An 11,694-nucleotide genomic window follows, 5' to 3' on the forward strand; every position below is an offset into this window, starting at 1 on the left:
TATGAATGGAAATTAATGAACATTAGTGGGGTTTTTTTTTTTTTTTTTGCAGTTGTGCTGTGGTTCTGGCATAGTCTCCAGATTAGTTTTCTAGCTTTCTTATGAGTTTTCTTCTTACTCTCAAGTCATGAACACAAGCTTGCATGTAGATTTAGCAGGTTCCCGTAACTCATCACAGGAAGGTTTTGCATGGCTTAAGCCGTGCCGCATGGCAATGGTTTACGTGTGTTTTGAAATATTATCTGCTGGATCGATGTACATTCTGGGCCTCCCTGCTCATAGCACTTTCCCAAATTCTTGGAACCATATGAGGGCCACAGAGACCTCGCGTGAAGTCCTGCCAAAGCATGATCAGAGGCTTTCACTGCACTTATACCTTCAGGCTTCACCTCACTCTATAGTATACCTCAGAACTGGATATGTCCATTGACTCAAAGATTTCAGATGAGAGATAAGAACTCGCTAACCACTTTGCAGAACGGCCGAGGCATTTAAGTAATTGCTTTGATCTGTCTAAAGGTCTAACATGCCTGACTGAGCATGCTCCCGTGCAGATTAGTCCCGTCTTGGTCCAGGAATGACATAATTCCACAAACATTTTCCCCCACCCACATGCTGGACCATATCCAGTCCTCTCTGGTTTGGTCTTGACTTTGATTTGTGTTTGCTTCCTCCAGGACCCCCCTCACCTCTCTGAAAGACTATTAATTAGTTCCTGATTATGATCCCCAGCAGGGCCATAAAATCTCAAGCCTGGAAGACTGTAGAAATCATACCACCCGTTATTCTTTTTTTTTTTTTCTCGTTTGGCTTTACTGCTGGAACCAATTTCTTAAAGTCATTTTCAAAGATTTCCATGAGCATCTTCCATTTCTTGAAAGCTACTGGTGTTTTGTGTCTATCACACAATTATGGCCTGTTTGCGCTGAACATCGCGGAGAACTAAATCACAGGGCAATCGTTAGATGCTGTGTAAAACGGATCTCGCCAGGTGCATTTGCGGTGCCTCTCTGGAGGTAGACTCCTATCCATTACACGGTATCACTCTTCCTTTTCCCATCAGCACAGTGCAGTGACAGGAAAGCTATGGTCAGCTGTTTTCCTCTTCAGAGGTGATAAAGCTGACCTAATAATTTTGCTGCTGACTTACGCAACGGAAGAAGACATACCGGTGACTGAGGGATCGGTTTTGCTTACGGTATAGATCTCTTCCTCTCTGGCTTCGTAGATCAACTCCAAAGTTTGAATATAAGCTCAGCGGCGAGTCGAGCTGTCTCCGCAGAAATCTCTTCTAACTCGGTGAGGTTTTGAAATTATATGCTGGCTGAACAAAATGGTGGCCGGTGGAATGAGAAACTGAAGACGCATCTATTGAAACATTTCCAGCAATTTAAGTTTCCTTTTGCCTTCATGTAAAGAATGTATTTAAGGGATCTCTGGCCAAAATCTAACCATTAATACACAGCTAGTCGAGTAAGCCAATTTTGTTAATAGTCTTGGCCAAGAGCATACTGCTTTCATAGAACAAGGCAGTTCTTACATGGCAGATGGCCAACCACAGACCTTTTCTTTTAGCACCATTCTTCAACTCCTTCAAACCTAATTCTTACATTTTTGAGGATGGGATTGTGTTTTATTTTTTGAGGAGTGAAAAATCTGTATGTTTCTCAGCGTTGCTGCATACAGAAGTGCATAGAGTGATGCATGTGACAGCCTTCTAGATTCAGATCTTGTTGCCAGAAAAGTGTGTAAATGATATCACACTGTTTCTAGTGCAGACTTTTAAGGCTGTCAGAATTGGACATGTGTTTTGAAGCACTACAACCTTTTGTGGTGTATGTTTGCATGGATTTTTTTTATTCCTCTCTGCTATCAAGCCTCTCTGTTTAATGCAGAAGGAGGTGAGAGATTAATGTCTAACATATTTGTATTATAAAATACAGACTGATGGAGGATGAGTCTAAGATTGAGAATTCTGCCAGAATTTCCCTTGAAGGTGAAAGGTGAGTCCTGGCGGAAAAAAAAAAATACACGCCTGTTTCCCCATCTCCTCTCCCCTCCCCTTCCCGTCCCATCTGCTGCCTGCTTGAGTAATAACATGGCTTACAGCTAACCACACACTGCACCGAGGGACCCTTTCTAGTCTTTCAAAGGTTGCTAGGCATGAACGTGCAGTTTGACAGGCTTTTAGTGAAGTAACCTGCAGGCAACAGAAGTAATCTCTCTCTCTCCTCTGCATGCTTCCTGTGTCATTCCCTCCTCTCCCTCTCTTTCTTTTTTCCATTTCCTGTCACATTGTTGTTTCTCCTTTCTCCATAATTCATCCTTTTTGCTTGTGTGTGTGCATCTATGGCAAGAGGTAAGCCTCCAGCTGGCTGGCTGTTTGCTACACACAAGTATAGTAGCAGCCTCTTTATAAGGGGCCACAGAGTCATAAGGTCTCTTGTTACAGAGGACTTGTCAGACTTTTGTCTCGTCCTGACGCTTGTTACACTGACCACCAGACTTTCGCACGGATGGACGTAGGAGGTCACCCGCAAGAAATCACAGATGCTCTCAAGGACAGCTTGAGAGAAACGTCTCACCCCTGATGATGTTTTGCTGGACGAGTGGGTGGGTGCTTGATGTTTGTTAGCCAGGCTGTTTGGGAGTTTAATGGTGTGTGTCTGGGGGAGTAGGCGCACACGTGATGGGGGATGGGAGAGTGGTTTCTGCAAAAAGAGTGCAGCTCTGTAGATCAAAGGAAACCAGCAGATAGGTTTATAAGGCTGCGCTTTGTTGCACGATAGCTTGTCAACTTCAGTACGTTCCATTTCAAAGTGAACCAGCCCAAGCGTCAGGTTTTGTGGTCAGGTCTGCACTGTACGTGTGAACCCTATTCTACAGGTTTCAGATCAGTGGTGCAGAAGTTCTTTGAAGTCACGTCAATGGTCTTGTCCTCAACAGGGCTTGGGAGGGAGTGTATTTTCAGATATTCCTCCTTCTTGCCCTTTTCCCTATTGTGAATCGCGCTCATTGCCTTGCAAACAGGCACATTTATGCGACAAAGACAAAGCTGCCCAAGAACCTTTGTATCAACACGGCACATGCTACAGCATTTGTGTGGGCTTGTGTGTGGCCTACATGATTATCTCTGAGGCTTTGTTGATTTGGATGGAATTCCTTATATGCTTCGTTGTATTGCTTCACATGTATAGTGTTGATTGCTGAGTTGCTTGGAGAAGTTGAAACGAAGCTGCTTTGAACCGTTTGCTCCTTTGATCATTCCGAGCTTGAGTGGCGTCCTTTAAGAAGCCTGCGTTGCTTTTTGGTCTTTGTATTTTGTTATTTCATCCCTGTCTTTTTGTAAATGTCTTCGAATTGTTTGCTCAAATTTAAATACAGACGTTCACGTTAAATAGTGCATGATGTGTGTGCGCGTTTTTAGCCTTGGTGCTCTCAGACGGACATTTCCACCATTATATGAGATGATTTCATTTCATGAACACACAAACGCTCGGAGCAGGAACGTAATCCTAGTCTGCCTTGCACACACAACCTCAGGGATGGCTGGATTTGTGTTCCCTGTAAAACCCCATCAGTATGGAGAGGCTGACTGAACGATCAGAGACTCGGTAAGGTTGGCAGTGACCCGAGGTTGTCATGGTGTCTGAGAAGCTATCCCACAACACACAAAGACACACCACTGATTCTTCTTTGAGCACCCCTGCATATAAACAAGTCGTGGCCTCCTCCCATAAAGCGCACATCTCTGAAGATCAAAACACATGTCCACTTTTCATAAAGTCGTGTTCAGATTCGTGTGAGCTCCTGCATTTAAAGTTATTGGCTTCGGCGTTATTCTGCAGTTGTTGTTGTGCAGGTTTATTGTCTTGTATTGTCAAAGTTCCAGCCAGTTCCTGAAATTTCAATAGGACACTTGTAACACTGGAAGACAAACAAGTCATTCCTCCCAGAGTGGTTGCCAGGGGATAAGGGGGTGGGTGGTGGGAGGGGAGTTTGTGGGGTGGGGGCGGTGGGGGGCATGACTCCTCTAATTTGAGAGCGAACATGTGGCGCTGCTGCTGCCTGTGCCATAAACCAGTGACGCGTCCCACCAGGAAGCCTCTCCAGCACAGGTGCAATCTGCACTGCAGCATGTAGTGGAGAGAACAAAGCCTTCTTATCGGCAAGCAGACTTTCACAGATAAGCAGAGAGCTCGGAGCAGTACGTGCTATGACTGAAATAGCACTTTTCAAGCTCGCGTAGCGATTAGGGAACGGACCCAGTGTCACAGATTGAATGTCAAATCAAACTGTAGGTTTTGCATATCGGTTTACTTTAATGCCTTCGGAAGCACCTTTCAGTCCACGAGTATTCAAGTAAAATTTGTAAAATTCCAGGTACATAATATTTCGTTTGTACAAATAATCCGCTAACGTGACTGAAGCGTGACAGCAGTGACCTTGTAATGCTTATCCGATGCAATGATTACTTTTTGATTACATATAATACAGTTTACTTATCCAATGCAAATAATACAGTTTAAAGTGGTTCGTTGTGCCATTTCACTTTACCACTTATGATTAGTGGCAGTACATGAGAATATGACACAGGGAGAATCGACAAATAGCTTTTCTTTTAAAAACAAGACAACGTTTGGTTCAGAGAAGGTAAATAAAATGAAAAGACTATGACCGTCTGTCTAGCGTCTGGTCTGATGAGCTGCTTTTTTAACACATAAACACACGTGATTGAATAATTCGCAAATACAAAGGATCTGCTACATTAGCAGTGCTGGTCTCAGATACTTTGCTGGATCCTAGTTCTACCAGTTTTATCTACCTAAATACTAAGACTAAATCCCAATCCCATGACAAGTTGTGTTAATTGTTATTGTTGTGGCACCATCTTTGTTTAGTGAAAGCTGGTCACTCCATGGCTGCAGTCCAATTAGCCTAGCTACCACATCAGGAACTGCTGAGCATGTCTTGTAATCATGTTGCATCGCTAAAGCTAAAATCCTTTGGTCCCGTTCTGAGACCAGATCTAAATTTCATGTTGCATCTGCTCAAACAAACTGAAGTAAGGAAGCAACCAGACCGTTTGAAATCCTTGAGCATCTGTTTAGGGAGCACTCCAGCAGGATTAATCCTCAAGCTGTGAGACTGGGTATTGTGTTTCTGGACAAATATTCATTAAACTATCTGTACTTATTTGAATTCTTTTCTTCCCGTAGATATTAGTCACGGCTGCACAGTCTCCACCCTCCACAGATGATCTTTACCTGGAGGAAACGGGGTCTGGAGGATACCCCGAAGATGACGATGACTTCAGCTCTGGATCAGGATCAGGTAAGACCTTATAGTTCAAGAGAACGACACATTCTTCAGCTTCAGCACTTGCTGTTGTCCTAGAATCCATTACGAGTCCTTAACTCTCATCTCTCAGGTTTTTGGACTGTGTGATTGATTTGGTGCTGCTTTCAGGTGCTGGTGTAGAAAAGGAGAAGGTGGTTACAGACAACGTACTATTCATAGCACCCAAAGCAAAGCCTACGCAGGACACCACCAAAGACTTCACACCCAGAGTGGAGACTTTCACAGCCCGGGAATGGGACCATACAAGAGAGCTGCCCAGACACCCTGTCAGGACAGAGGTTCGTTTTTATTTTTGATGAGTAAACATTCAATTTCAGCAAATTTTTTGTCAGCTACAAACCCTGATTTCACCGTGTGTTCTTACTGACATGCCCCTAATTTGGAGGAAGGAAGGAGGGAAGGAAAGAAAAGGGAAGGGGAGGAAAGAAAGGAAGAAAAGGAAGGGTAGGAAGGAAGTAGGGAAGGGAAGAAAAGGAAATGAAATGAAAGAGAGGAAGGGAAGGAAGCAAGGAACAAAGAAAGAAAAAGAAGGGAAAGGAAGGAAGGGAGGAAGGAAAGAAAGGGAAGGAAAGGAAATAAGGGAGAGGAAGGGAAGGAAGCAAGGAAAAAAAGTAAAAGGAAGGATGGAAGGAAGGAAAGGAGGAAAGAAAATGAAGGAGAGGAAGGGAAGGAAGCAAGGAAAAAGGGAAGGAAAAGAAAGGAAAGAAAAGGAAGGAGGAAAGAAGGAAGGAAGGAAGGAAGGGAAAGTAAGGAAAAAAGGAAGAAAGGAAGGAAGGAAGGAAAAGAGGGAAATGAAAGGAATGAAGGAAAGGAGGATAAGGAAGCAAGGAAGGAAGGAAGGAAAGAAAGGAATGAAGGGAAGGAAGGAATAAAAGAAAGAAAGGAAAGAAAGGTCAGAGACTGAGATGATCTAGCTTAATAGTCATGAGTCATTAGATTTTAGGAGAATATTGTGAATGAAAAGAAAGGAAGAAAGAAATAGATAGATCACAGAACAACACCCCTAAACATATTCAAAATAAATAAATGAATAAAACGGCATCACACAAATAAAGTTGTAAGTCTTCTTACCATAATGTGTTTTTACTAAGATACTAAAAACACGTAGCTGCTATCATCATATCTGGTAACTTGGCTTTGGGCTTCCGGTGACAACATGCTGCTGTTATGATGTCATGGTACTGATCAATCTTAGATGGATGTTTCCTCTGGAAAAAAAATCACAGAGGAATTATACAAATGAAATTATGGGTTAATCAGCTTATATATACTTTGCTTTCCATTCATTACATAACACTTACAATAAGGCAAAACATTATGCCTTACTAATATATATAAGACAATAAAATAAGTACACAGTCTAATTAAATTTAGCAATATTAATTAGGAATTAATTAATACAGTCTGTATTACAATGGAATGGAATAAATGGAAATGTGTTGTTATTGTGAGTATACACAAAGACTATAGAAATATACACCCTATATAATATAAATAATATACACCCAATAAAAATAGATTTTTTGTCTGATTTTTCTCTCATGACCTGAATCTCAATCCTGAATCCTGAAATATAGTAAACTCCAAATATTTGAACTCCCACCCTGGCTACAGGCTAAAATATGCATTTATAAGGACCTTCACTGCAAAGAAAAGCATGAAAGATAGTATTTTTTTGTAGTGTTTCTAGCTAAAAACCCTGACTGTGCCATGCATAGCGCGTGACAAATGGAAATGGGGAAACGGACTCCATGCAGTCGTCTCAATCTCGCTGAACTGTGCGCCATATAAAAGGTCACATTAACATGGGAGTGTATTGCAGCAGCATGCGTAGGTGCTTCAGCTGCACATCACACCTTTTGGAGGTATTAAATTATTACAGGATAATACCCTGGAATTGTAATCAATTGAAAAAAAAAAAAAACATCAGCCTGCTGGGCCGAATTAAACCAACCAGCAGGCTGCATGTGAATTATTCATTAGAAAAATCATTAGAAGAAGTATGCATGCACTGAAGCTTTATTGAACGATTCATAAATGCCCGTTGAATTAGAACGGGAATGCTGTAAGCCTTTTTTGTGATTTATTCTTTATTTATAATTGTCCTGCTGGGACAAATATCGGATAATATAGAAGCAAATCTACGGTTTAGAAGTACATCACGGAGCCAGAAGTGAACAGTGAAAACAGTCCATTGTGATGGTTTGATTTGGCATTGTGCTGCGTTCTAATGTCAGTTCCTCTTCTCTCTATTCAGCCCCTGGTTCCGGTCACAGAGGATATGCACAGAAATCCAGTCGCCGGCACCACCAGCTCTCCTCGCTCCCCCGTAGAGCCCTACGAAGTGCACTCAGAAAACCTCTTCCAGAGGACAGAGGTTCTGGCAGGTAGGCATGATGGCCATTTTGGTTACGAGCCTCTTTATGTTGGGCTTCTGTGTTAAATCTGAACTCTTGTGTGATCCTTGGTGAACACTAATCGCTCTCACACGTCAGGGACTGAACATCGGTGACAGGAAGAAGACAAATCCTTAATTTGTGCTTTGTCTTGCTGCTGCTTACAATCCCACACTAAAAGGGTTCACGATTTGTGACCCTTCGTCTCGTACGGTTCTGTGTGAAGATCTGTTTTAAAGTTTGTACACTCCACATAACAAAAGTCTTTGATATTGAAATCTAAATCTACAGCTTTACAAAGCCTACACTATATTAAAATAACCATATTATAATACATACAGCATGCGGTACAAAACTATTTGCTAGCTGACACTGTAAAGGTTTATTAAGCATGTTGCAGGTAAATCTGTAATGTTGTTTAATGCTAAATGGCCCATTAGTTATAATATTAGCTTTAATATTAATTAATGTTAGCACATGAACTGTCACTTATTATTAATTCTCTGATGGAGAATATGCCGAACAGCTCTGTGTTTAAAAAAAAAAAAAAAATCCCCGGTGGATTCATCCAGGATGATGACTGGCCACCAGATAGATGACGTTTCTGCAGTTAAATCATTTTCGAACAAAATACCAGCTTGAACCTTACAGCCCAGACTCTTCTATAGTGCCTCCTATGCCTCTCTAGGACCTCCACCCCAGACTCTAGACTAGAAGGAAAAAAACGTACAGCACCACCTTCAAATAACTGAACAATTTCATCACGTTTACATCCAGAGGGGAAATATTAAAAGCCAGTTAACTCTGCTCTGTCTGGGTAATATGTTGCACCAGAGAGGTTTTGCCGTGTGGGTGGACAGACGGCTTCCTACATCCTGCCACCTTTCTTTTGCTCTTTCCCCTCAAAAGCAGCCGAAGAGCTCTTTTTATTTAATTAGGCAATTAAGTGAGGCTTAACTGAGGCAGAGTGGTGCCTGCTTTTGATGAACTTTAGAATTTAGAAAGCCAGAGCCCAGATGTACAAGCCGTAGGCAGATGATTGTCACCGTCATTAACATTGGCGATGACACACACACACATACACACACACACACACACCCCGAGCTGCCGTTAACCTCTCGTTTATTTCTTGCCTCGCAGCCGTCATTGCAGGTGGAGTTATTGGATTTCTCTTCGCCATCTTCCTCATCCTCCTCTTGGTGTACCGCATGAGGAAGAAGGACGAAGGCAGCTATGATCTTGGTGAGAGGAAATCCTCTGGAGCAGTGTATCAGAAAGCTCCTACCAAGGAGTTTTATGCATAGACTCCCTTTCCACAGCTGTCTCGTAAAGCTAAACTTCATCACTGACGACAGCGACGGCCCCATATCGTTGACGACGACAAACACGTTCAAGTAAAGATCAAAAATGAAGACAGCAACCGAGGAACATAAGTAACATAAAGAAAGCTTTTTTTTTTTTTGTGTAGAGTATCGTAATTCAGACCTTTCTTTTCTTTTTTAATGAAAAAAAACAAAAAACAAAACCCAAGCAATTATGGTAAATCTCAGTGTATTTAAACTTTTATTGTGTATTATTTGAAAAGTCAAAAAACACAAAAAAACAAAACACACACAACACACAATGTGTAAAGGTGAGGAATTTTCATCTGTCTTCTGTCAAAGGAGGTGTTTTTAGTCGCTGACTACTTTTTAACTGTAGCAGTATGTATTTGTAAAGAAAAAAACAATCTGAGTGAAAACAATTTGAATAGAATTGTTCTGTATCAGTCCTGCTTTCTTTCTTTCTTTCTTTTTTTTTTCCAGCAGCATAATTTTGTCCTAGCATGTCTAATGTTGATGTTAAAGGTGTATTTCATTAACTTATCTTTTTCTCTGGTGTTTAAAAATGCATTTCTTTACTTTTCATGGAGCTCTGGATTAACAGTTATCCTTCAGTGTAAATGTTCTCCCTGGTTTTGGTTTTGTTTGTTTCCATGTCCATCTGATTCATTTTCAGTGTTTTTTTATTTTTGATGTAGCTCTAGCTTCGTCTGTAATATGGCTCGTGGTTCGGTCGGTAATTGGACGTTAAAGCTGATAGGTGACAGGACATGTGTACAGCAAAATCTACCCACATATAGCTTTATTATTTAATTTCATATGATCCCATTTGGTACGTGTACATGCTTGTCAGAGTTTGACTCCCCCTCATCTGGATGGACGTTAATGTCAGTTTAGTTTGTTATGACTCCCACCTGTAATGCCTGGATCCTCTATAAATTTGCCTTGGAATCCGTTCCAGTGGGAACCGATTGTTTTTGGCATTGACATCAGTCATCACTGAGATTTTCTTCGTGATTAGAAGGAAGTGACATACTGGTGGTTCAGAAAATCCTGTTTAAACACGGCGCGTTCATGCATACGCTGATGTTCTTTGGCTTTCCTTTAGGCTGAATGGTTGAGTCTGCTGCCCCTGATTAGTTTGTTCCTCTCTCTCTCTTGGGTGGGATGCGTTTAGCTTATGACCTCGCTCAGCTGTCCTTCAGACACACGGGTAACTTTTTCTTTCGCCAGTGATTCGATGCATCCGATAAAGGCATGCATTTTAGCTCTGGAAAAATCCACGCCAAAAATGTTCTGATCTAATCAGGTCCCTTTTGTGCAAGAAGCTATACATAACTGCTCATATTAACGGTCCGGTGCTCATCTAAAATGATGATGAGTCCCGGAAGTTCCTTCTCAGTGGTCCCCCCCCCCTCCTCCACCGCCCGTCCCTCTGGAAGCCTGTATGAATTCGGGCAGGTCATGAAGTCGTACTGAGAAGGAGAGCAGAATGAAGAGGCCCCTGTTTCCGAACACATCACACACTCTCACTGCATACTGAACTCACACACACATTCATGGGGTCTCGCTTCCTGTTGCCAGCCCCGTGTAATGACAACCCCTCTGACTGAGTGAGCCACCTCAGCTGGACATAAACACAGAAAGTTACTGCAAAATAAAGGATTCTTATATTGTGGTATCATATTCCCTTGGCCACCTTTGAGTTTTCACATTTTATTTGTGACTTTTTCATCATTTTTTTTTATGCTTTCGACTTTTTAAAGACAAGTCCAAATGCTTATTCACATATTAAAAAGTATATAGAATAAAAATATATAAATGTATATTCACAAAATGTTTTAAACCTTCAAAGTGCCTATTCATTTGGAAATGTGCTTGTGTGTGTATCGGCTGAAGGCAGTGTGTACATCAGAGTGGCCAGAGCAACTGGTAGCGTGTAAGCACAGCTGACTGTAACGGTAACCTTTTTTAGTCTTACAAAATGCAGACAGTATTGTAAGTTGAAACAACACTACTGAATAAACATTGTGGCCTAATGTTGATCATTTCCTGACTGTTTATTGAGGTGTTTCCTCAATCTGAGGAAATTATCTAGCGGCCTGGGAAAACCCCTCACGTGGTCAAATGCTGACATTTTTTTACTATATATAGTTATGAAAACTTTTCCGAACTGAAATTGAAATACAGTGAAAGCATTTGAAAAATTCCCCCAAAAGTGCAAAAGGAAATTGTTTCAGGAAATCACACTTATCTAGACTTATCTTGTTTATACCACCAGTTTTGTTAAACTGGCTTCTTACCTGATGATATTTCCAGGAATCCAAGGCAAGATTTCAAATAAATAAAACATTTACAAATCATTTTAGTGAAATATTTTTGAAAAGTATATGATGGTCAGGAAGATCTGTTCACATTGACATCTGACAGGTTTTTTCCAGACTGACAAAAATACCAAGTGTACTGTGTGGGTGTAGAAATGTAGATCTGAATCTTTTAGAGCCAGTTTCATCAGGATTCCATGATTTTGCCGATGCTGAAATTAATGCAAAATAAACCATTAGTGCCGAGAAGTGTTGTGTGCTGTCATGGCCCCACACAACATGAGTACAGCC

The 11,694-nt window shown here is 41.4% G+C and overlaps 1 protein-coding gene across 1 annotated transcript in view; it reads left to right on the forward strand.

Moving 5' to 3' along the window:
* Positions 1-11,122, forward strand: part of sdc2 (syndecan 2) — a 38,336-nt gene extending 27,214 nt beyond the window's left edge. Inside the window, exons 2-5 of the mRNA XM_058377678.1 lie at positions 5,220-5,334; positions 5,470-5,639; positions 7,619-7,748; positions 8,898-11,122. Coding sequence (XP_058233661.1) covers positions 5,220-5,334; positions 5,470-5,639; positions 7,619-7,748; positions 8,898-9,061 — 579 coding nt within the window. The 3' untranslated portion in view covers positions 9,062-11,122. The remainder of the gene's footprint in view (positions 1-5,219; positions 5,335-5,469; positions 5,640-7,618; positions 7,749-8,897) is intronic.
* Positions 11,123-11,694: the final 572 nt, after the last annotated feature.

This window comes from Hemibagrus wyckioides, linkage group LG24 (assembly GCF_019097595.1).
Source record: "Hemibagrus wyckioides isolate EC202008001 linkage group LG24, SWU_Hwy_1.0, whole genome shotgun sequence".
Taxonomy (NCBI): Eukaryota; Metazoa; Chordata; class Actinopteri; order Siluriformes; family Bagridae; genus Hemibagrus; species Hemibagrus wyckioides.